This window comes from Macrobrachium nipponense, chromosome 5, assembly GCF_015104395.2.
Source record: "Macrobrachium nipponense isolate FS-2020 chromosome 5, ASM1510439v2, whole genome shotgun sequence".
In the NCBI taxonomy this organism is placed as follows: Eukaryota; Metazoa; Arthropoda; class Malacostraca; order Decapoda; family Palaemonidae; genus Macrobrachium; species Macrobrachium nipponense.
In genome coordinates, this window is record NC_061107.1 from 8,549,921 (window position 1) to 8,576,806 (window position 26,886).

General features: G+C 37.0%; 2 protein-coding genes across 2 annotated transcripts in view; one reads left to right on the plus strand and one right to left on the minus strand.

Annotated features, from left to right (window-relative positions):
- Positions 1–1,091: 1,091 nt before the first annotated feature.
- Positions 1,092–17,432, plus strand: LOC135215176 (SREBP regulating gene protein-like). Its single transcript, XM_064249651.1, has 4 exons — positions 1,092–1,370; positions 7,218–7,368; positions 10,874–11,025; positions 16,746–17,432. Exons 1-4 carry the CDS (start codon positions 1,269–1,271, stop codon positions 16,944–16,946), a joined length of 606 nt encoding a protein of 201 aa, XP_064105721.1. The 5' UTR covers positions 1,092–1,268; the 3' UTR covers positions 16,947–17,432.
- A 1,564-nt stretch (positions 17,433–18,996) lies between these two features.
- LOC135215175 (calpain-C-like) overlaps positions 18,997–26,886 on the minus strand; it is a 51,760-nt gene continuing 43,870 nt past the window's right edge. The window contains exons 12-17 of the mRNA XM_064249649.1: positions 26,517–26,689; positions 25,234–25,292; positions 24,910–25,057; positions 24,435–24,551; positions 24,095–24,153; positions 18,997–23,570 (exon numbers count right to left, since the gene is read on the minus strand). Of these exons, the coding sequence (XP_064105719.1) occupies positions 23,544–23,570; positions 24,095–24,153; positions 24,435–24,551; positions 24,910–25,057; positions 25,234–25,292; positions 26,517–26,689 (583 nt within the window). The 3' untranslated portion in view covers positions 18,997–23,543. The remainder of the gene's footprint in view (positions 23,571–24,094; positions 24,154–24,434; positions 24,552–24,909; positions 25,058–25,233; positions 25,293–26,516; positions 26,690–26,886) is intronic.

Consider the following 26,886-nt stretch of genomic DNA (forward strand, 5'->3'; position numbering starts at 1 on the left):
TTTTCATGGTATGTTAGCTGCTCCACAGACGCACACAGAAGTTCCATTAGCAGCTTGCCAAACTCAAATTTACACTGTAATTATCTCTTGTGCTCTTTCGTGCCCACGGGATATGAAGTCCCTTTTATTTCAGTACCTCTTTCACACCATCTATAAAACCCCTTCTTCTCCCCCCCACCCCCCCCCCGCCAAACACCCCCGCAACTTCTTCCCCATAAACTTTCAAATTATACATCTCACTCGTCCTCCATATTTTCCAAATACACAAATAACCCATCCCAAACTCTCGTTCAACCATCCTTTCATCTACGCAACTCTTTTTACCACTTTTTTCCACATAATCCCTTTATAATATCTATATATATATATATATATATATATTATATATATATATTATATATATATATATATATATATATTATATATATATATATAATGACTCAAATTTGTGCATAAGCAATTAAGTTGTCATAGGAATAACGAGGACAAAAATTTAGAAGAAAATAAAGGCGCGAAAAAAAAAACACACACACACACAAGCATCTAAGACACTAAAGGAAGTACTGAATCAAGCGACAAATCAAAAGGCGCTCCTTGAATGCACTAAATGAGGAACGATGGAACCGCTGGTCTGCTCTAAAAATAAACTCTCGAGATAAAGATGCTAAACCGTGTGAGAATACGAATTTTCACCCTCTTTTATATTATTTTTCCCCTTTTATAACCGTAGTCAAATGACACGATAAAATACACTATTCAGTGGACTTTTATCGTGTCATTACATCCAAGGTCAACACTAAGGGAGGCATTGTCCTCGACGCCCATCTCGCTCTGCGCGAAAAAAAAGTGGCAAGGAAAGAAATGTCACAGTCGCGAATAGAAGCAAGATTCAATCCACCGTTTGGGAACTTAAGACGTTGATATAGCGTAAGATATAACGCCGCAGTCTAAGGTGGTGGTTATATAGCGAGGACAATGAACGTAACGAGCCCCAATTGCCGCTGAATGGCATTTTCCTCGGGGCGAAATGGTCGAGAGAGGGCGCGCGCGCATCCAGACAGTCGTCTGATTGTTTGTTTACCTTTTCGACCGTCCTGGCTATTTCGCACCCAGTCACTGTCAGTCTGCTCCGCCGTAAACACCCCCGCAACAGAAGTGTCATGAGAGCTCCCGCGGGAATCGGCTGCGCCCTTGGTTAACGATGTTGCTCGGGACTCGACCATGCCATGCGAGACTGATGAAGACGAAGAAGAAGCCGAGGAAACAATATGATCACCGCGAAGATAATGCGCATTCTCAGAAATAAGGTCCTGCTCACGATCCTCATCCTCCTGGGAGTGGCCTATTGCGGACTGTCCCTCTGGTCCGAGGTGAGCCTTTGTCGTTCGTGGTGTTGTCCTTCTGAACCGCCATGTCCTTTTTAACGAGTTTGAACACTCGAGGTTAATTTTGTTTAGGTCGTTCTGGACTGTCTTGTGAATTTGCCGTACTTTAGGTCAGGCTAGGTCGATGTCTACTGTGTTAGGTTAGGCTAGTTGCCAGGTCACATGACTCGGTGACTTGAACTAGCCTCTGCTAGCCCTTTTGTAAGCAAGGGAGTATTCCGGTATTTCAAAGTAATGGCTCCGCACGGATTTAGGGTAAACGACCAGGCCACAACATAGCGGCAACCTCTCCCGGAATGCGGCCACTTCCTGAAGAAGCATCTGAATTTTGCCATTATTTTGTAATTTAGGAGTAACCACTCCATTATTTTGTAATTTAGGAGTAACCACTCCATTATTTTGTAATTTAGGAGTAACCACTCCATTATTTTGTAATTTAGGAGTAAACGCTCTATTATTTTGTAATTTAGCTAGGAGTAAACACTCCATTACTATTTTGTAATTTAGCAAGGAGTAAACACTCCATTATTTTGTAATTTAGGAGTAAATGCTCAATTATTTCGTAATTTAGGAGTAAACACTCCATTATTTTGCATAGAGGTCTCTGTGTGCTGCCTGAATGGCCCACAACTCTTGACTGATGCTCATAGCAGCGAATTCAAGTACTTTTTCGGGAAGGTGGCCATGTTCCGGGAGAGGTGGCTGCCATGTCACATCCCAATCGTATACCCTAAGAAACTGTTCCTCAAATGTGAGAGTCATTAGGGAGCCATAGCCTATGTTCAAGAAGGGATTGACTTAGGTAATCTAGGTATTATAAAAGGGACCAAACTACCTAACCTATCATACCCTGCACTAACCTAACTTAGTTGCCCGTGTTATTTAGCTTGGACACTGCCCCTTTCCTGATGGCCTGGTGAAGGGATCTCCACTTTTTACGAAATGTCCCTCTGTAACGTTATGCGTGTGTGATCGAATTCCAGGATGGCCAGCATACAAAACCATAGGGTAAAAAACCGCATGGTACAGGGATGGACCATGTATGATCAATGTGTACAACCCCAAGAAAAGTACATTATAACGCGTCCTGACACCGGAGTAGAGGTCTTTAGCTCCGTTTCTCACCAACAAGAAGTCGCGTCTGATGCCCATCTACGATGTCAGGACGCGTTATAAGATACTTTTTTTGGGGTTGTACACATTGATCGTACATGGTCCACCCCTGTACCATGCGGTTTTTTACCCTGATCAGTTCTGAGGTTAATTTCAGGTTAGTTACAGTTTACCAACAAGAAATAGTAAATTCTGAATAAGCAATCAAAATACTATAGAAAAAGTAAATTTCCAAGGAAATACACAATGCTCAACAATTAGGTACGTACTTGGATCTACTATTAGATCTATAGTATACTGCAAGGTATTGATAACAAAGCCTTAGGGAAACCATTTTTTTCCTGTCAGTTTGACATAATTATGTACTGAGTACTGTTAGGAAAGGTAGGTTAATGGAAGATAAGATTAGGATGCATCCCCGATGAAATATGTTTTTGATTATTAAGGAAGCCACAGCCACTAGTAGGAGACGCTAGGTTATGCTCATCTCATTTAGGCAGTCAAAGGTAAGGAAAAATACACGAGGTACTTTTGATACTTTAAGCCCAAGAAAGGTTATTTTTTCTCCTTTCAGTGTATTTTAGTTAAAATAACTCTTTAGGGGTGTAGTAAAAGCCTTATATAGACCATAGGTTTGTGTTTGCTAGCCTATGCCTATGGGATGTAATTCTCACTTTGGGGATTCCAACAGAAGGGTTTTGTCAAGTTAATAACCCCTTACAATTGGGTAATGTTTGTTTGATTCATGGTTGGACGTGTGTAGAGTCATCTGTGAAAAGCGCTGAGATTGTGCGATGTTCAAAACTAGTACGAAGAAGAGGAAGGAAAAAGATAAGAATACTGTAGAAGTTAAATGAAATAGAGGAAAGATCAAACTATCATACAAACATTATCTCACAATTAATGAAGCAGCGCATAAAGATGGAACAATAAGAAAATACTGGATAAGTTGGCAACTTCCGTATGTTGCTCTGATGAAGTTGATGAAAAAATATGATACATGGTTCCACTACAAATGTTTCAGGTATTGAAGACAAATACACACCCATACTTCAGAATGACAACATATTGTACACTGTAACAATTGTAAGAGGCCTGAACAAAGAACACACACAAAAAACTCATTGAAGAAGAACTTTAAGAAATAAAAGCAAACAGAGATATAAGCAAAGTCTATCCAGAATTTGGCTATGAAAATTAGGGATGTAATTATCAGCATTGGTGAATTTTAGATATATATCTGTGAATGAGAAGGGTAAACGTAAACCCAAAATAAAATATAGTATATGTCCTGAAGGATGAAGATGACATTGTCAATAACATGTGAATACAAATCCCTGGATACGTAGTTTCATTCACGAAGAGGACGACCGGAAAATTGTAAAGTAAATGAAAGCCAAAGATGACAAATATCTGCGCTATATCTTCAAATGCACACCACAAATACAAAAGGCTATCTATGATAAAGGGGACGAATTGTGTACACTGTTTAGCCGATACAGAGTACTATATGACTGTTGCATGCTCTGTCAATGTCAGGAATTTGGTCATCGCCCAACAAATTGTAAAAATGACTGCTTGCCCTAAATGTGGTGAAAATCATGAATCAAATGAACATGCCAGTAAAATATTTAAAAGTGTAAAAATTGTGTAAAGAAAAGCCACAGTTATTCAAAACATAAGAAATATGATGGCAATAAGTCCATAGTATATAAAGAAATGTCAAAGGCAAAAAATAATAAGGATCATGGTTTTGACTAATTATCTTTTTGCAATTTAATTAACATACAGTCCATAGGAAATAAATTCAACACTGATTAAAATCTTATAAATGATCACAGTCTAGATATATGCATGCAAACAGAGACTTGGCTAAGTAATAATGTAAGTGATTATTCTAAAATAAACAAAATAACCCAAGGGCCTCACAACTTTTACCATATACTGAGAGTAAATAAAAACTGTGGTGGGATGAGAATCTTTGTCAAAACAGTATGTATCTATAATGAACCAAAATGTGTTCTTTACACTTGAATACATGAACACCAAAATTGCACGCATCAACAAACATATACAAGTCATAACTGGTTATAACCACCAATCACAAGTAAGAGATCGCTCCTAGAAGAATTCAGTGACTTAGACTCGTTACCTGATAACAGAAATTATCCAGATTTGTGGTGACTTTTAACCTACAGCTAGATGATAATGATGAAAAATATGTCAAAGAATTTATAATTACTTGAAAGCCACGACCTCATAAATGTTGAGAAAACAGACATCATTATTGAACCATACCGTTGACTAATATTAAAAACAAAAATGAGATTGTGAATGACATATGAGGTGAGCCTGAATGCATTATATCTCCAATACATAAGCTAGTTACATTTAGTAAAAATATCTGGAAAGGCTTTACAATGAAAAAAGCTATCGCCCACAGAACCAAAACCAACTTGAAAGCTAATGAATTTATTGTTGAGAGGATAAAGCAAACCAGGCCAATAGTGCATGTGTAATTTAAGGAATATAATTTGTCAGGCGACCAGGTATGTGTAAGCTGTTTTACAGTCTATAGCAAAATTATATTGACATAAAACTACAATGATAAATGTCCAGAAGTTACAAGGCAAATAATAGTTATCAAGAATTCTAAAGCACAAGGTTGAGTATAAACTGTATACTGATGATACTCTGTTCTGTGTTCCTGTCGAAACTGTAGAAGATGCCATTAGTAAAGCTGATGCAATAATGAAAGATATGAAAGACTGGATGTAAATGAAGAAATTAAAACTTAGTGAAGTATGGTGAGGGTAGTATTGAAGATCCTATCCCACAGCAACACGGTTATGACACTCTCGGCTCCTATATGCCCACATAAGAAATGGTTTCTGGACCTTATCACACTGCTAGTAGACTTCCCAAGACTACTACCTCAGAAGAGAAGTCTTCACAAACAGCCGCACTTCCATCAGTTCCACCCAGGATTATCTGCTCTGACTCTGACAGGCTTCAGACTGTCAGGGAGCTTATCAGGGCGAAGGGTTTTTCAAGAGAGCTGCAGAAGCAATTGCAAAGTTCAGGCACCAGTCTTCCGCCAAGGTCTACCAAGCAAAGTGGGCAGTCTTTTGCAGCTGGTGTCAAAGGCATGACATCTCGTCTACTGAAACTTCTCCAGACCAAATTACAGATTTTACTTTTTCGGAGGTCTTCTCGGAGATAAGATATATCTATCATCAAAGGTTACAGTGCTATGTTAAACTCAGTTTTTAAACATAGAGGAATTAGACCTGATCAAGTCTTTAGATATTTCGAAGCAAGAGAAGTCAATTTCAGTTACCCAAAACTTAGACGATCTACTCAAATGGTTGTTGGGCTCCCCATTCAAGCACCTTGGGCTCCTCTCCTTTAAGGGATTTGATGAGGAAGAACCTGTTTAAATTGCCTTGGTCATGGCTAAGTGGATTAGTGAATTTCAAGCCCTTTATAAAAGGTGGGCTTTTCAAAAGGAGATGCTCTGTTTGCTCGCTTTAGGATTTTTGGCAAAGAACTGTCAAGAACGTAGTTGATATCCATGGACCAGCAGACCTGGAGGGAGAGTTCTTTGTCCTGTAAGAGCAATGAAGCACTATATTGAGAGGACTAAGAGGATCAGAGGCCCCTCTCGGAACCTTTTGGTGCTCGGTCAAGAACCCCTCACATCCATTGCCCAAAAATGCTTTGGCCTTCTTTATGAGGGATATATAAAGTAAAAGCCCATGAAATAAGGGCAGTCGTCACTTTGTTAGTTTTTAAACTTAATCTTTCGCTCTCCATGATCGTATAATCTACCTATTGGAGGTGCAGATCAGTGTTTGCTTCCCATTATTTACGTGATGTGGAGAAGATTGTATGAAAAATCCAGTACATTAGGTCTGTTCTCCGTGGCTGGTATGGTACTGGGGGATAAAGGAAAGGAGGTATTCCTTCTTTTGCACTATTTCCTCACCTTGATAAAGATTGATGAGTTCTTGGGAACCCTAGGGGTACTGTGTACCTGGAGTACTCACCAGTCGTTGTTTTATGAATGGGTACTGGTAATTTTTATGTGTGGTGTATGTAAAACTAATCTGGTCAATTTGGTGGTGGTACTGTGCCCAGGGCAAGGGCATTTGTTTTAGATTGTTAAGCTTTGTCAGCCATTGGAGTACTCCGTTGCAAAGCTCCCAATGGAGTAGAGGTGAGCCAAGGCTATACCGCCACGCCACTACAGGCCGAGATGGGCACTGACTAGAGGCAGTATCTACCTGCTGTAGCTCTCTCACCAGGTAAGGTTATAACAAGCCTTTCACAATGCTAGCTACCTTTCTATTTCAAATTTATGGCCATCACTGAGATAATAAAATATTTCTATATATGTACATACTTAAATAATTACGTGATCAGAGTCCTCCCTTTTCCCCTCTCTTGGACAAGGGCACAAATGAATTGATATCTCTAGCGGTGTTGTACCTATTCTTCCCTGAAAGTGGGCGGGGCTTACCTACAATAAAACAAAAGAGCGCTTCAGCGATTTTCAAATTTTGAGCTGCCATGAGGGTTAGAAACTACTAATAGCTATGTAACTGCTTGGTAAGTATATATAAAACCGTATTTTATTATAAAAATGTCGTTTTTTATGCCATGAGCATTTGCATATCCTCTGCTTGAGCCATTAAGTAACTAAACTCATTTTTGCAGAATTCTAGTGCAGTAAATGATACCGAAGGTGAAGTTGCTGGGAGAGCAGAGTTTCGATGGGGTCCAGAAGCAGGAAATGGCACAGGAACTGATAAAGTGACCACATGCAGAAATTCAGTCCAAGGGAAGGTTCTGCTTGCAGATGACCAAGGTTAGTACATACTAGTAGTATGCATAGACCATCTGTAAAAGTTACAGTTATTCTTATTCCTGTGGTTTATCTATACTAAGGGGGATTTTTATGTTGCTCTGTAGCTATAGGAGTTATTTTTTATGCTTGTATATTTTTAGTACAGTAATTCATTTTGTGGTACAGGCAGTCCTCGGTTAACGGCTGGGTTCCCATTCCGACGGGCTTGATGGTAAAGTGAAAATTGCTATTAACCGAAACTTGTATGTGTATGGCGCCGATAAGCGGAATTTGGCATTGATAATCAGTTAGTGGTGCCTCTGTTAGGTGTGTATTGGCACCATAACTATCATCATCACTAATAACTGGAATTCTGTGCACGAGGCACCAAAAATCACCTATTTTATGGTGCTAGACAATCGCCATAACGGGATAGTCATTAACAGAGTCTGCTGATAACCTGGCAAAAGCGCCATAAAAGTGGACCGCTGATAACCGGGGACTGCCTTATTTGGAATGAATATTACCTACTGTTACAGATCACCAAAGCTTTACGTTGATAGTTGCTGTCAGCATTTAAGGTAAAATCATTTGGCTTTCCAGGATGATTGTCTAGTTCACCTGTTTGCCTCCAGGTGTATTTCTTCTTGCCGTAAGGAGAAAGGAATGATTAGATAAGTTTTAAAGTCATTATAGTATATGGGGAGAGGCGCATGTCACATTGAAGAAGCAGTTAGACAGTTACCCTCCTCTGTCCCTTCTTCCATACGTCATCCTATACCTAGACTACCTTACAACATCAGCTTTACCTTCTGCTCCCATTCAGTCCAAGAAAAGTGTATTTTGAATTGGACAGCTTGTAGGTCTTATTCTAGTATTAGCTATTAAGGATTTGGCTGAATTCTGATTTTGAGTAACCCCAGTATATAGTGTGTGCTCTTTTTTTGCGGTCCCCAAGCCTAGGACTGCCCTTCAAATGTTGGAAGTCTTTTCTGTCAGGGAACCAGGTCAGCTCTCGGTGTGAGGTTTGTCTGTAATGTCTGATACCTTTCTCTTGTCAGTCTTGATAGGATAAGCATTTGACACTCTCGCCTAAAGATATTATCAGAAGTGTCATTTCAGTTATTGATCTGGCTGTTATCAGTTTCTAATGGTACTAGTGAGGTTCACTTAGCCTTAGCTTTTAATTTTAAGAGTGAATAACAAAGTGTAATGTTAAGTCTTGGTATTTCTTCAGTTCTCATGATAGATATTTCAATCTCTTTTTGAATACTATTTTTTATGTGACAATACAGCCTCTTCCTGTTCCCTAACTCATTGTTTCTCCTCATAATGTATTTCGCCCACCTGTCTTGTTTTAGCTTCTGCTGTTGGCTTTTCAATTTCCTTAATTTCCAGTATTTTTCTTTTTGTTTTGGGTGCATTAGGGAGTGTGCTTTGACTCAACTAGTGTTGCTCTAGTAACTGTATTGGCAAGTACTTTCACATGATGACATTTGGACTCGTGAATTGCTTATGTCAGGTAAGGCAGTCCCTGGTTAGCAAAGGGGATTCTGTTTCTAGCCAAGCACTGATGACCGAAAATAGTCGTTGACCAGAACAGCACCATAATTGTATGTGTTTGGTTAGAGCATGATTTGAGGAGTTTATCACATTCTGGCACTTAATGTGTCATTCAAGAATGTCAGGCCTTGTCCTTATATGCTGCCATGTAGGACTGCATTGTAGGTTTTTGGTCCCTTGCCAGTGCTTAAACTGTCTCCTGTTTCAGATGCAGAAATGTTTACCTGTTTAGGCTCTGGAAACACTGGAGTCATGATAGTTATTTGATTCAATGCAGAGGCCGAGAATTTTGTCTGAGCCTTTTCCACTGGATTGGTGACAAATTTAACTAGCAGATGCATGATAATGCCCACATTTGCTAGTAGTATATTTCTGTGACTATCCTTTTCATTGAACTGTACTTACAGAGTAACAAATAACAATCTTGTTTTTTTTTTAATTTTTTTTTATTATTATTAGACTTTAGCATAATTCTTTAGTAGTAGGAAATACAAGAGTGATAATAGGAATATGGTATACTATACCTATACATATATGCAATGACATTTATAGAAGAAAAGGTCCAGTTAAAAAAAAAAAAAAACCCCACCCTATAAAAGAAACTCTGGGTATGGACCTGAAAGGGGAAGGGACACAGACATGCAGCCACACACAGACAAACAGAAACAGAAAGGCAGCCAAGATAATTGATATAATAGATTGATGACTTAATTCCATAAGTGTTTTTCTTAAGTGTAAACCAGATTTTGTCTCACTGTAGGTATTGCTTTGTACTCTTAGCTGGTCATTATTTGGACTGTAGATATCAGTGTTGTCACTGATATCTACAGTGTTGTTGGTGACTTGTTTTTGATATTCTGTCTATAGAGGGGTAAAGAATGTTTAAAAAAATGTCGGTTCTTTAAAGTGATAAATACTGATCTACTGGTGGTTCTGTAAACATCAATAGAAATTTTTTCTTCTATGTTATTTGTATACCAAACAGTTCTTCCTGTAAAGTAGGTAGTGGAAGAATTTCTGGTTGGGCAGTTTATTAGTTGCTCATGTTATAATGACCTACCTGCTAACCCCCCCTCCCATCATCTCCCCCTCTCTCTTGTTGTTGCAATTAAGCTGGCCTTATGCAAGTACTGATTCTTGTTTTTGGAGCTTATGTAAATCAGTTATCATGGTTACATGAGGTCAGTGTTCAGTTGGCTGCTGAAATTGATGGTGGTTGATGGAAGTGACATCAAATTTTAGACTTGAGTAACCTGACACGTTGTCCAGTTGACATTGTTAGTAACTTGTTCACTGCTTTTTGTTGTAGTTAAGTTGAGAATGATTTGAAAGATATTCTATGGAAGGGACCAACCCTGGCAGCAACTAAATCTTGGTGAATGAATATTCTTGTGGTAGGACACTTAATGACATTGACCAGAGAAATATTTTAGCTGAATACAAATTTAATCATTTTACTAGACAATTCAAGAAAAGCCCATACTTATACAGTGAAGCAAGTTTACAGCCACAGAGTTGCTGCTTGACAGGTTAAGTTATAGGTTTGTTGATTGTATGAATACAGTAAAGATTCCTATTGTATCTTCATAGATATACTGGCTCCCCTTACCATCTCAATTGGTTCATCAGTGAACAATAGACAGACAAGGCTTTTGAGATAGACCAGAGAATATAGTTGTATTTATGAAATCAAACTTCTTTTCATGGCATGTAAATTAACAGATTTGTAGTTAAGTACGTATATTTAGTAAGTGCGTGTAATTTTTGTTCATTCAAACATTTCACTTTGTAAAGGAGCTTTTATGCATTTATAAAATGTTGATATCCAAAATAGATTCTATTTGTTGACTATCCTATAGAAAATGCAAAGAGAACAATCCTTGTCAAGGGCTGACTTATGAAATTTGATAGTTTTTTCGTTTGGTATTCATTATGCATTTTAAGGGAGATCTGTCATCCTCAGGGTACGTGTGTCACAGAGTTGACCGCCTGAGCACAGGATGTTGCAACACTGCTGTTGATACAACTCATCGATATGTTTGCGATACCTGCAGTGTCCATGGTTGCTGTGCTATTTACGAGTACTGTGTATCATGTTGCCTGCACCCGGATAAAGTAAGTCCCTAATATATATGTCCTTAATCTTAAATTTGTTGACTTGTAAACGGGGTTTAGTAATAGGAAATAATGTGAATAGCCTTTTGTTTTTCTCATGCTCATCACTGCCAGATGCTTAGTGTAGCTTGTGACTGGAAAAGTAACATGTACAATCGGTATTCTTTTACATTCTTTATTACTGGTCTTTGGTTTTGGAGCTTGTTTTGGTTTGTCCTTGAAGCCAAGGTCTTTAACCTGCTCAGTGTGAAAATCACATTAAAATAAATTTAAAACTTACTGTTGCAGAGATACCCATGAATGTTGGTACCTACTTGGAAATTTTAAATTTTTTTGTCTTGAATGCTCACATGATCATAGATAAGGATTGTTAGCATATTTGGAAACTCATGACTTCTTTTCATCTGGAAATGTGGATATGTGGACAGTGTTGAAACTGTCCTTTCTTAGCTGATCCACCCCTATCCTTAGCTACAGTAAATTAAGAATAGGGTTGCAATCTAGTGTGTGATGTTTCACCAGTTAAGTCAGAGTTTGGAATTCAGGGTTCCTTGAAAAACTGGCTTCTTTTTAATATTATCCCTTGGGTGTAGTGTGACCCTTGTTCCTTTGATTATTTTATCTGTTTTATTGTGTTCCAAGCATTTCTGATGTTAATCTCGGTAACATGTAATAGTTCAAGATACTGGAACCCTTCATATCCTACAGTTATGGGGGATCAAAGTGGGAAACTGGTGAGATGGGGGGGAAAATACAAAACAAGTGAGATGACAAGGATGTATTCATACATCCCGTGATAGCTTGCTTCTGCAAGCTCTGATTCTGATTAAGGTAAGTTTATTGAACATTTGGCCATCTGGAAATCATATTCTGCATTTGGAAATAAGATTTTTCCTGTTTTAGTGTGTTTTGAACATTTCTGATGTTCATTTTGGTAGTAAATTAGTAGGCTTGGCCTGGTATTAGAAATTGCTGGACCCCTATTATATCAAACAAATTTTGGGACCATATTGGAAAACCAGGGGTTTTGGGTGGGGGAAAATTAAAGATGATATAGAAGAATATATTCTAACATCCGCATGATACTCCTGCAAGTTCTGATTGTGATGAAAGTAAGTTTTTTGAAGGTAGTGAGAGTACACTAGATAAATGAGAACTGGTAACTATATTATGTTATGGGGGGGGGGGGGGTGATAGATTTAGGATGTCTGCAGCCCTAGGCTGGTGACCTTAGTGGACGCTTTTATTTATGGGAAAGAGGGACCTTACAGCTGGCGGGGTGAGTGTAAGGTTTCGGGAATTTTTCTAAACGAGCACTTCTAGATTATTGTCATTATTACTATACTATTATTGTTAATTAGTTAATCTTTATATATTTTTAATTAATTATTTTTGCTGAGGTGCAGGGACTATACAGCCAGGGCCTGCCCCACCTCCCCCCTATGTGCCTATGCACGGGGCCCCCCCAGGTAGGACCCAACACCCTAGGTAAGGCTAGGCTGTATGGTTCGCCTAGGCTGCAACCATATTTTAATTTAGGGAAAGATCCAGGACTTTAGGTTTAGTTAGTCTGCAACCCTATGATTTGTTTTAAATTACTGAGCTCTAGGTTAGGTTAGGTAAGGAGGGAATCGGTCTGTTAAAGACCCGATTAAATTATGTCGTAACCCCACTTTATTTTACTGTGTCCTAGGTAATGTGAGGTTCGGTTAAGGGATCTGGAGGGTTAATGTTGGGCATCCAGTATCTCTAAAGCTACTATTTGCTGATATTCAAAGCACGTTTAAAACAGAAGAATCATTTGCCCATCTGAATATGATTGTGGTTTTAAGTAAAAATCTACAGAATTATCTTTGTTGCCAAGGTTTGAAGGAAGCTTGCTGCCTCTCAGTTCCTGCACTTTTCATTGGTACATGATTACGTACAGTATAGTATATTTCATAACATCCATCTGTCTTCTCGCCAACGTAGGTTTTAGGATGGTGTGGAAAACTCGTAGCTAGCAAGTAATTGGCTGAATTTAATGTTTATGATATCATAGGCCTACTGTGATGAAGATGTAAGGTATTTTCCAGTATGGTAATGTTTCGTAAGCATGTCAATTTATGTCAATATTATAATAAAAGCTATACAAGCACATGAAGACGAGGTTCTACTCAAATATTCTACGGCGATCAAACACAGATGACTGGTGGGCTTACAGTAATTGTGTTTTACCTGTGTAGGTAAATAAAAAGATATCTGGCAGTATGAGATTGCAAGTGAATTACACAAGAGGGGTTAATATTCAAAATGGCATGAAATGTTGACTGTGAAGCTGTCTTGAGTTAGGCGGAAGGAACAGCCGCTACAAAATTGGCTGGAAGGCAGGAAGTTTCGGTTAAAACATGGCAGTGGTATTGTGGTTTCCTTTTCAGGAAGCTTAACATATTTGCACATAATTCTTTTTTGGGCATACTAATGTTTATAATAGCTCTGTGATTGGGCAGTTTCAGGAGTATAAAAAGTGAAAGTTTGAAGTCTTATTAGTTTACATCATCTTTTGTGTCGTTAACATATCTTTGGCATAAAAGGCTGGCCTAGACTTTTTTTTTAATTTTTTTATTTAAGCCATTACAACACTTTCATCGAATGAATAAATAATATTTACAATAAGAAAATAAGTTTGACTGATGTAAAAAGAAAAGTGCTTAAAAGAGGCCAGTAAAATCAAATACAGTGGTACCTTGAGATATGAAAGGCTCAAATTAAGAAAAACTCGAGATACGAAAGCCAGTACGAAGATTTTTGCGGCTCTACATACGAAAATTGTTCAAGATACGAAAGGTTGTTGCTGAAAAGTCCGAGATTCGCCCGGACCACCGATAACAATTTTAAAACTCGCGCGCAGCCAACTGAGTAGACTTGCCACCATCCTCCCGCTGTCCCATTGGTTCCTGATGCTAGTCACTGCCATAAGATCCTTCTCTCCTATTGGTCAGCATCTCTCCCATGATCCCATCATGCATCTACGTAGCGGCGTCCTTTTTCGGTCACTTCGTGGCATCATCGGTATCGTAAGCATGCGGAATTCGTTCGTTCTATACGATTTCGTTTATTAACGTAAATTCGTTAGTGATTTTGTTGTAGTACTACTTTATCGTGTTGTGTGAGAACTTTACTTCATACGTATACGTACTACATAACTTAATTACGTACAGTATATACGTAGTTATGGGTCCCAAGAAAGTTGAAGTAGGAAAGAAGAGGATGCTTTCTTTGGAGACAAAGATGGAGATAATTAAAAAGTATGAAGCTGGTATGCGATTGAGTGTGATCGCCAAGGAATACGGCCAAAATCCGTCGACAATAGGCACCATCATTAAGCAGAAGGATGTCATCAAAGCAGCTACACCTTCCAAGGGCGTGACTATTTTGTCCAGCAAGAGGAGCCACGTGCACGATGAAATGGAAAGGCTGCTTCTTGTCTGGATAAAAGAAAAAGAAATCGCTGGCGATACGATAACCGAGACTGCAATCTGCCACAAGGCTGATGCTATTTTCGTCTATTTGATTGCCCAGGCCGAAGACGACAGAGGAGAAGGGACATAGACGCCAACCCCAGAGTTCAAGGCTTCTCATGGGTGGTTCGAAAAATTCTGTAAATGGACTGGGATCCATTCGGTGGTGCGGCATGGGGAGGCGGCCAGCTTGGACACGAAAGCGGCCGAAGCCTTTATTAAGACGTTCGACGAGATGACTCTCAAAGAAGGCTACAGTTCTCAGCAAGTCTTCAACTGTGATGAGACTGGCCTTTTTTGGAAAAAAATGCCTCGACGGACGTACATCAAGGAGGAAGAGAAGAAGCTACCTGGGCATAAGCCTATGAAAGACAGGCTTACGCTCGCACTTTGTTCGAACACCAGTGGGGATTGCAAGGTGTAGCCCCTACTTGTGTATCATTCGGAGACTCCTCAAGCCTTCAAGGCCCACAAAGTGCTTAAGGAGAAGCTTCCAGTGATGTGGAGGGCTAATGTGAAAGCCTGGGTAACGAGACTTTTGTTCACCGAGTGGGTAAATCTTAGTTTAGGCCCGACAGTGAAGATATTCTTGGAAGAGAAGCGCCTCCCTCTGAAATGTCTGCTGTTGTTGGGCAATGCCCCTGCTCACCCTCCTGGCCTCGAGGAAGATATCCTAGCGGAGTATTCGTTTATCAAGGTTCTTTATCTTCTGCCTAACACCACCCCTCTCCTCCAGCCCATGGACCAGCAAGTGATATCGAACTTTAAGAAGCTGTATACGAAACATCTTTTCAAGAGATGTTTCAACATCACCGATACCACAAACCTCACCTTGCGTGAATTTTGGAAGGAGCATTTCGATGTTGTGATATGCATCCGACTCATCGACCAAGCTTGGCAGGAGGTTTCGAGGTGTACCTTGAATTCCTCGTGGAGGAAACTCTGGCCTGATGCCGTATCCACCCGAGACTTCGAGGGATTCGACGTGGGCGAAGCTGGTGCTGCAGATTCAGGAACAGTTGACGATCCTGAAACTGTTTCGCAACCAGATCTTGACGAGATCGTTGCACTTGGCAAGTCCAAGGGGCTGGTCGTCGACGAGGACGACATCAATGACCTTCTCAAGGAGCACCAAGAGGAGCTTACGACGAATGACCTGAAGGAGTTGGAGGTCATGCCACATAATGTCGTTCGAGAAGAGTTCTCTAGCAGCGGCAAGATGACAACGACAGAAATTAAGGATGCTCTAGCTGCTTTTCATAAGGTGCAATCATTCGTAGAAAAGAGACACCCCAAAAAGGCTTACACAGGTCGTATGCTTGCACAGGTCGATGACGTTTGCCCGAGTCATTTCAGTAACATTGTCAAAAGCAGGCAGAAGCAATCTTCCTTGGATAGTTATTTTTTAAAGAGGCCTTTAGTAGAAGTAAGCAAAGAGGAAGAACCAAGTGATACTATGAAAAAACAAAGTTGAAAGTGGTGAAGTTGAAATTTTGTGAAAAGAAAAAAAAACGTAATGTATAAAAAAGTAAAAAAAATGTAAAATAAAACAAAGAAAAAAAATTTGAATTTTAAGTTTTTTGTAAAGTTTAGTGTTGTAGTATTTCATTGTTTATAGGTCAATTTAGCTTTATTATGAAATTTACTGGGGTGTTTTTGGAGGGCTTGGAACGGATTAGCCATTTTACATGTAAAATGCGGTTCAAGGTACGAAAAACTCATGATACGAAGGCCGCCTCGGAACGGATTAAGTAATTCATATCTCGAGTTACCACTGTATCTTGCAAATTATTTGCCTAGACCTATCATTTGCTTATTGGTAGTACTGTGTTCTAGCAAGAAGACCATTGAATATTTCTGAAAGATACGAACTTGGATATAACTTTAGTATTGTAGTCAAGTTGGTTTTATGTTCTTGCAGTGAAATTGTACGTAGTGTGAAGTTTGAACGCTATGGAAATCTTGTAATCTGAGCAAGCATAATGTCCATTTAACTGAAGTACAGTGAGTAATGTGAGAAGTCCCTTACTGCTAAAAAGGCACAGAATGAAAAAATAATTTGTATAGACAAGTAGGTAACCAACTGGTGTAGATTTATATTCTAGTATTAGTTTAGCACTGAATGACCATAATAGGTCCCAGTGCTTGGGCTTGTCCCTAAATTTCATTATCCATCCATCCATCCATCTAGTATTATAGTTCTCTTCTTTTGTTTTCCAGAAAGCTTTGCTGAAGAAGGTTTTAGGACAAATCAGCGATAATAGTCCTCTATATGCTTCTGTATCGGATCATTTTGAATTGTGTTTGGTTAAGTGTCGCACATCCAGCCAGTCTGTGCAACATGAAACACTGTATATAGACCCTAGAGCTAAGCATTGTTATGGGGAAGGCCCTCCATCTCTTAATAATAATGAAACATGATTGTACAAAGATAGTTTAGATGTATTTTGTGTTTTTAAATGCTCCTTTATCTTATTTTTAAAAAACCTATGATGCATTCATGTACATTGACTAAAAACTATTCAGGATGCAATATTTTAACTGTATTTTAGAGGGGGGGCAGCATTTCTTCATTTGAAGGTAGGATAATACTACAGTGCTATTGTCGGATACTGTAGTAGTCATAATTATATTTGGTGATTTATTTTTCTAATGCTTTTCAAAATGCAGTGGTAATTTTTTACTTTTTTATTGATTTTAATTTAACATTTTTGTTGTGTACTTCTTTATTCAAAGTAGTTGCTAATGATTTGGTTCTATTAAAAGATTGACATTTTTATCAAAAGTTTAAATGTATTTTATCATGTTGGATTTTAAGGTTGTGTTAAATTTTTATAATGAAACATCCTTTTAGAACTAGAAAAATCATCTTTATGTAACCTTTCACAATAAAAAGACTAGATCCCATTCATATCTTCTTATTGTATGTAAAACATATTAAGGTAAATTGTCTTAAATTCAAGTGTAAATTTAACTTATTAGAAATTGTCTGCTTACTGAACTTCTCGTATACAATTTTTTTTGTCTTTAACGTTGTGAAATTTTTACCGTGTTACTGTGATCGATATTGAATTATGGAGGCATTTTCTTCCTTGTACAAATACGAATGATCATTTGGAGAAATTGAAGGACTTGCATGTTGCAATATACTGTTTGAACAATGTATCTATGACAATTTATGGTGAATCTCGCCCCAGAAACTTAAATATGGTTATAACTGAAAAAGCATTTTAACCCTCCAAATGCTGAAAATGCAGTTTTTTCTCATAATTTCCATTTTTCTAGTTATTCAAGTACTACTGTATGCCCCCATATATGGAATATCCCAGTGCTACCCATTGTTCTTTGGTCTGTGATATAGTTCGGGCAAGTTTCTTACATTCAGTATTTTTGAGTCTTTGGATGAATGTTAGCTCATTTGTGAATTATCCATTCTCAGTGTATCCTTATGTTACTGGTGGCTTTTTGTGCCAGAAAATGGTGTTGGTTCTTTGTCTTACTAGAGAGGCCCATAGGAAGGCCATGGTTGATCGTGGAGTTGTTGCGTCTCCTTTTGCGGTATATGTCTGGTACCCTGTGCACATCGTGGTGCTGATACTATAAGCCCTCAGGATAGCTCCATATAAAACAGTCTGTTATCAGACAGGGATCATACCCGTCAAAACAGTCTTCCTTCTAGACCTTGCCTTGGCCAAGAGAATGGGAGAATTACATGGATTGGCAATCCCTCGTTGGACACTTGGATGGGTGGCAATCTCTTGTTCTTGTGTTGTGGAATTCTTTACCAAGACAGATCCTTTAATTTCATACCAGAGGTTCAAGTTTCTTGTTTCCCTCCTCCCAAGAATTCATTAGTGGAGAGCCACACAAGATGGTGCTGTCCCTGTTAGCTTAATATTTTTTATTTTTTAAGCTCTTAAGCCTGGGCCTAAATCATGATTTTTACATTTTGTGAAGTCACACCCCATCTGCCTGTCTAGTGCAAGAGAGATGTTTTATGTATATAACACTAGACTTGCCACTATGCTGGTATGATAAAGGACAATTCAACACAATTATTACAGTCTGTTCCATCATTGGTACTAAAAGTAATGAGTTGCGAGTTGCCATAATCTTAATACTTTAAATAATACGGGCAAGGACTTGGATACCATACACCAAAGAAATTACTACATGAAATCTTATGGGTTGACACTGAAGGTTAATACTTACCTTATACATGGTAATATGCCTTCCATGTTAAATGCAGTTTAAATTGAGTAATTAGTTAATTTTTATAATGAGCATTCACAAAGCCTTCAGCATTCACAATGTGATGTGCATGGCACCAGTTAAGCCCACTATGATATTGATGTTCTAAGACAAACTGGTGTATTCAATTTTTCCAAAATTTGCAGGATGAAAGTTAGACTGCTTGTCGATAGTTTTCAAACACCTGTAAACAGTTTTTCTTTCTAGGATGTAAAATTAATTTTTCTATTTAAAATTTGATTTATTCAATCTAAAAAAATATTTACATATATTTATATATAGATATATACATAAATTAAGTATTTGAAGATCATGTGCTAAAGGTATTGCTTGCCTATTTCTTCAACAACCTTTTGGAACACAAACGCTGGACAGATAGGTTCACTCTCCAGTAGTCTGATGTGGGGACTTTTTGACAATTTTATAGCCTACATACCTTCTGAATTCTGACACATTTTGCAGCATGCATACGTTCTGAAATTGCACACATTTATAAATCTTCCTGTTCCTGGATGTCTGGTAGCCAGCAAATACCACTGCTTAAATTAAAAACTCTTGCAAACCCATTTATTTTAGGGCCTGAGTGTGTGTGATATTAAGCGATAAGTGAATCATGACATTTACTGTCAACAATGCCTATTGGCGGCTCTGGATTTCCAGCTTCACCTATTTGTGGACTTTTCTGTGGAATGCACATCCATGTCATTCACTGAAAATTCGCCTATTTGCGGAATTTTTCAGAGAAATATTCAGGAATTACTGTATTTTTATATTTTCATGACTATACACGTTTCAATGAAACTTAAAAAAGGCAGTTATAAGCATTTTTAGAGGGTTGTCAAGTATGAGGATTTTAGCTAGTCATGGGGGATTGTGGTCCCTATCCCTTCGAATCCGGGGGTTGAGTGAACTTACTTGGTAGTACGAATCGGGGGGGTTGAGTGAACTTACTTGGTAGTAGGATTTGCTTATTCCATGACACTTTTAGTCTGCATATTCATCTAGTCATTTCATAGCTATCCAGACATGGTGCTTACCATCCTTGAACCAACATGTAGTCTCCAATCTTTCCGGCATTCTTCCTGAACCCCAGCTTCACAGCTATGCTTCTCCTTCCCATTAACATCTCAATATAACTTGATTTCCGTTGCACAATTTGCATAAGCACTACAGCAAATATATCTTTATTTGTGAACCTTTGCTCGCGCTTCCATGATACCATGTAACTTCTCGCCAATCCAATTCTAAAAGTACTATTTGTTTTAAAGCTGAAGGTCTTCTGACGAATCTGTTCTCATTTAAAAATAAGCCATAAGCTCTGTCACTGGGAGAGGTATGTATGTACACCAAAACCAATGTTGTCATTCTGCACTGACGCAGCATGGAAAGAGGTTCTTGCCTTTTTGGTTACTAAAGTGATTGAGCAATCAAACTGCCATTCATCCAGTATTTTTTATCCCACTTGTAATCCATTCAACTGCCGTACAAGATCTCTGTCCATCTTTAGTGTTTTGCTTTCATTACTAACATACACATTGCCTCTCTCCCCTATTTATTTATTTTACACAATGCCTTCTATTAGCAATTTGAAAAACTTAAAGGGTGAAGTATGGCATATTCTCAACTTTGCATGGTAAGTTGCTTTCTCTCTAAGAATTCACTTGTTCTGCTTGTCTGGCCCAACGTAATCTTTTAGCCAGTAACCTTTTATGTAAATTACTCATAAAAATATACAATTTCATTGACTTTCACATTTTCAGACAACTTAAGGTAGACTCTCTTAAACTCCAGAATATTGTTCACAATTCAAGACCTGCTAAGGAGCTTAATATTTCGCTGATAATAAATAATCCTACGTGCTGATATCTATGTAATCTCTTCACCATTGTTGTTGTTATACATCAGCTTTTCCTTTTGTGAAGTTAAGGCATATAATGAGTTCTTGGCATTCTTTTCTATCCTTTGTACTTTTTCTGAATTTCCATCTGGTTCAGTTCTTCATCCATAAATGTCTGAGCCATCTGATCAATCGTCATCCTGGTACAGGGTTGGTTGTATTTCCATTCAGTAATTGTCATTTGTCTTCATATTCTCTCAAGAACCTATGAATATGTAATTCAGGTTTTGTTCACCAAACTTTTTGCTTGTCAAAGTCTGTTCTTTTTAACTGCAACAGTAATGACTTTCCCTATGTTTTCCCATCTACACATTTCCAACTCGTTTTGCTCAGTTACATCATAGTTACTGATATTTTTCTGTCTCCTCCTCATTCACTTTTAATCTGCAGGGCTTAAATAATTCTTTCACCCCATTTTCCATCCCTGTGTCACAGCCACCAAATCTGTGGGACGATGAGCTTCTCCTGGACTTCTTGGGTTTATGAATCTCCTCTCTGCTCTTTGGAACTACAGTGTTCCCCCATATTCACGGGGTATGCGTACCAGAACCCCCCCTGAATAGCTAGAATCCATGAATAGTTGAAACCCCTTTGCAAATGCTTCCAGGTATGCAGTGGGAAATTTACAAAAAGGGTGTTATGAGATACAGAAAAAATATATCTAAATCAAGCTGGGATTTTTGAGCCTACTGAATAGAGGTTCTTAACTTTTAGGCTATCCCAAAGAGTGACTTTATACCAATGCAATATATTGCATACTGTTTAAAACAGTACATTTGCACTCTTACATTTACATAGGCTATATGCAACCACATACATTTATACATACATATATACAAATTTATGATTTTAGAAAATTTGTAACAGAACAAACTTCTTAGAAAATACTTTTGGTCATAAAAAAAATTCATAGTAGTACTATATAACAACAACTTTTCTAAAGTCTACACAAGCAATACTTCATATTTATGGACCATGATCCTTTCACACTACCCCTGTTTTAATGTTTTCATGTATTTATTTCTCTTACAACAAACAAATGAACATAAAGATATAAAAAGAACCCAAATTGTATGCATTGATAACAGTCATCAAATGGATTATTAAGTGTTTGACACTATACTATTAAATAAATAGTTAAACTGGACTACTGAGTGAACATTCATAACTGTCTGACCAAAGAAGCTTAGTGGAAAAAATTACCTAAGTGAAATATAATTGTACATATATATCATTTGTAAAACTAATTTTGCATGAAGAATTGGGGTACAGAAAGCTTTAGGTAAGTTATTATTAGAATTACAACAATGAGTGAGTAAGAATAGTGGAAAAGTATGTTAAGGCAATAAATACGCAAGATGAACGAGTGAAAGTAAAATTACTTCAAGCTCCTCTTCATTGCTTGCTGCACCTTCTGTACACAAGGAAAATGAGTAAGTATACACATGGTTAATTTAACAATAAGTAAGGCTAAAGACACTTATACTTGGCCAATCAGACTGTCATTATAACTCCATCCACTCACAAGTCATTGTCACAGAGGAGTAACAAGCAATATTAGGGCAATAAAATTTAGAGTACATAACATCTATTCAGTAAAGTTAATTGGATGATGACTGCTATGTATCACTAACCCCAAGTCCATGTGCAAAATTTTGAGCACCATTAATATTTTAGACCATATCAAAAGCACCTGTCACAACACTTATAATAGTAATTTCAAAGATCAAGGTCCTTATCTGCTCAAGCACTACATAATTAACTTTCGTCACTTTCGGCCTAAAAATTATTTGGACAGAAATTTCATAATTTTCACATCACATAACTAAATTTTCATGCAGCTTGAAAAGTTTCGTTAACATAAATTCTGAGCTTTCTATTTACGTACATAGTTAAATTGTTCTATATATGACACCCTAAATGGTAATGTGGAATACATCGCAATATTATAGATACTGTAACAAATTGCTGCCCTTACTGTTTTTCAGATGACAGCTTTCTGAAGTATTTCACTTACCTTACCTAACGACCATAAAATATTTCGGCAAATTTAACATTTAACAAGACAATATTTATATGTACTATGTATATACAAAAGCTAAAACTTTCCTAGAAATTGCAATGCAAAACTAATTTCCTGGTGGGTTTTATCTTGACTATTAATTCAAAATCAGTAAAGAAGAATTATGAAATAAGTGACACTGTTAGACAACAATCAATAATTCATCAATAAATCTTATATCTATACAACCGTCTCTATTGACATTAATATAAAATTGCACTGAACACAGATAAAAAAAATCTTTAGAGTAATTTAAAGGGCTAAACTACACTGAACAGAAGATATAAAATGACTCGACGCTTATTTTAATCAGACCCTGCAAGTCGTAGAAAACATTACCCAGGTGATGTCTTCATCTTTGAGTGGCAAATCAACTCACTGAATACCACTATTATACTTAATGCATTTGTAAATGTCTGAGAATTCTGCACTAAATTGAAAACATCTCGCAAAGAGAAATCGTTCAGGAGAGGTCTAAGTATATTAATTACAACAAAACTAAAGAGTCAGATACCAACATTAATTTCCTTATGAGTATTTAGAAAATAAGAAAAAATCTTTGGATTTTTTTATATGCCACACATTAAACATTAATAATGTAGAGAATTGAGATAACAAACAAATTTGAACACTGACGGGATTATATATCAGATTTAATCTTTTTTCATATTAGTAGTTATAAAAAGGAGACTGGAGGTTCTATCTTACACATTCTTGACACTACTGCAATGAGGATTTCTGAAATATGAAATCTTTTTTTCCACGAGCTGCTTTCACAATACGCATGATGTCACAGTGGCACTGATACTCAGCACATAAGCGCACTTTTCAGCCACTGAAATAAAAAAATTAATTTATGCACCAGCTGTTCTAATCACCAAAAAGAAAAACCAGTTATGCATGATAAATGAGCAACCTATCATAAAAAAAAAAAAATCATAAAATTTAAAAGCCGATTCTTAAATATCACCATGAGTTCTTCCTTGAAAGGGGAAGACTGGCTATAAACCACCATTCCCTAACCGTAGATACAGGCTACACTATATTTTTTATCTGTCATCTTAATGGAACATGTTGCCATTTATTTTACGTATTGCCATGATCAATCATAAATAGATATCATAATAAGAAAAATAAATACTTAATATACTTGAGCACTGATAATCAGTATCATTATCTTTAAATACAGTATAGTTTACCAAGATATTTAGTTAACATGCTTAACTCTTGGGGCATAGCAACTTTTCCCTGCCCTGGGTCAGACATGATCACTATAAATATTAAAGTTTACACTAACAATATATTATAACTTTTCTTAATGATAACATAACGTTACACTTGGCTTCTATGCTTACTCACCTCTGCTAATGAAAACTTGATGGCACCGTTTTGAAGTGGGTCCCTCTTCTCAAAAATGCCTGTAACGATGAACATAACTGATGAAGACTTGTAATTCATGTGGTAAAGAAAAGACCATTGTCCGTAAAGCTGCAATGCAAGTAGCTACTAAAGTATGTATGTAATACAAGAAAGGAATTATTTTACAATATAATAATGTGCATGGTTAATACAAAATCCTGTTGTGGTTATGAAAAATTTTTGGTGTAGTTCACAAAAAATTTCTGTGCATCAATCTTTCATCATACAAAATTGAAATTTTCTTGAGTCTAATGCATCACCAACACATCACTATACTCACTGAAGGCCACCGACAGATGCAAAATGGCACTAACAAAGTCCCCAAAGCGCAGAGTTCCATCTTTCCTCATATAACGCAAGACCAAAGTTGAAACTACCTCCGTACTTAACTGAAAACCTGGATGTGCAAGAGTGGAAAGTTAGCACTCGTGCCATAAACAGTTTATGCTATTAAAGATTTACAAAAGATTGACGTTTACTCGAACAATTATAGTCAATAGCTTAAAATGGCTGCCAAATTACTCATTCAAATCAGTGAAGCAGTACTACTTCAAAAAGCTCAACTTTTGACTTGAAATGAATAGCAGACATCCATAGAGTACTATACACCTAACTTACACATTTTTAACGTTTCAGTCTGACACTTGAATTTCAGTGTGTAAATTGTAATCTACAAAATGTGGTAATGACTAATAGCCTCAAAAATTTACCAGGCAATTAAAAAAATGTCAGGAAAGCTATGATATGGTACTCACCTACATCTTCAAGCGCATCCCTTAATCGTTCTGCTTTTAAAATTCCTGTCCGTTCCTTGGTGTGACTTTTGAAGGCATTTTGCCAAAATTTTAAACTAACCATGAGATCTTTGAAATCTGAAAATCTCAAACGACCCGTGGAAGAACTCTGTTAAAGCACAGTTAAAGAAATAGTATGTACGTATCCTTTCATATTACAAGAGAGCATTACATATGTTGTATTTTTGTGCAAACTACAAATCAAACAAGACTTAACAGCTGATTAGTATTCTACATGGAAAATAGCAAAAAATATCAGTGTTGCTTTATGTCATAAAAGGATACATCCAATGCAAGAATAACTTGCCGGCAAATGTCTAAACTTGCGCAACTCTTGATGTAATCTGTCAAGAAAATTAAGGATTAATAGTTTCACTAAAATATAAAAAAATAAATTACCCTGACTAAAAGCTAACAATTTACTGTATCAATTTTATTTGCAATATACAAAGTAGAGTAAATTCAGTACATTCAAACAAGTATTTACACAAATTACAGTACAGTGTACAATATGGTAAAATTAATTTTAACTGAATTCTGTGGTTGCTGCACATATCTGATATAGTAAGTCATATTTAAAGAAAAAATGTTTTGTATTTTAACAACTGGTTAATAGAATAACAGAACAAAAATATTCTACACAAGATGTGAAGGTGTAAGCCTACGTACTGGACAGGTTAGTGCTGATGCAAATTTGGTAATCAACTTTTAGTTGTGATTCCAGTCACTTGTGCTGTCAGCCATTATCCACAGCATATTTGGATCATAAAATGTTTTTCATTACTAATAGAAAAAAAATAATGAAAGTTTAGAAAATTTCTATCAATCGACAGGAATCAATATATATTCAAATCATCAATGAGAGCAAAATTTTGCACCTTATGATCACTCTTTCATTAATGCCATACTCAAAACACGCAGATTTTCCTGTTAAGAGAATTATTTTTCAATACTCTTAATTTGTACAATGCCATCAAGATTATTTCATCCTCAAGATATGATCGGGTTTGCTGCTAGTTTGACTATTCCTGCCAAAGCTACAATTGAATTTTGTATAAATGAGCTGCAAGAACTAATGATTCGAGACCATAAAAACAAGACTGCAGTCAAGATTCAGCAGGAACACAGAAGATGGTCATTTTTACACAACTACCAAATAAATAGAAAAAGATAATCCAGAAACCCACTGTCTTGACTAACTCTTTTCAGATTATAACAAACAAAATTTAGCTAAAAGTAAGAATTCCATAAGCACAAATGCATTAAACTGTATAATACAATGGATAGAGTTTAACTGGAGAGGTCAAAGATGCAGTCTATGTAAGATATTATTCAAATGAAAAGCACATTGTTAGTTATTGAGAAATATTAAATCATCCAAAATCAAAAGGTAAATTCCTGTAACAATCATGACATGAGCCTGACGCCGACACTCTAAATCGTAATTATGTGAAACATACTGTCGTTAAAAAGGCATTCTATAAAAGAAGCCCTATTTACAAGTCACACAGAGTCTGAATTACACAGTACTTAACATAAAAGTAAAAAATAAATATGTAAACACTTACCATTTGGTAGACAAGCTTCAAGTAATTCATGAAGCTCAAAAGCATTTACGGATCGGTGCTCATCAGCAACTTGGAGAAATACGGCTTCATACTGTTGCAGACTCTTTCCATCTATGGAACCGTGTGCTTTCAGTAAAGCCGACTTCACCAAAGACGGTGATGTGTCTACCAGTCTGTTTATAGTGAGAATGTATTTATATATATATATATAGGTAAATCACATAGCAAAATTATATCTCGGCCAAATACCTCAGAAATGATATAACAGGTTACTCCAACATAAATGGAGAAATCTCACTAGAATCCCGCTGCTCAATTAACAATGGGAAACTAATACATCAGCATTGTACAAAACAGAATAAACATTAAA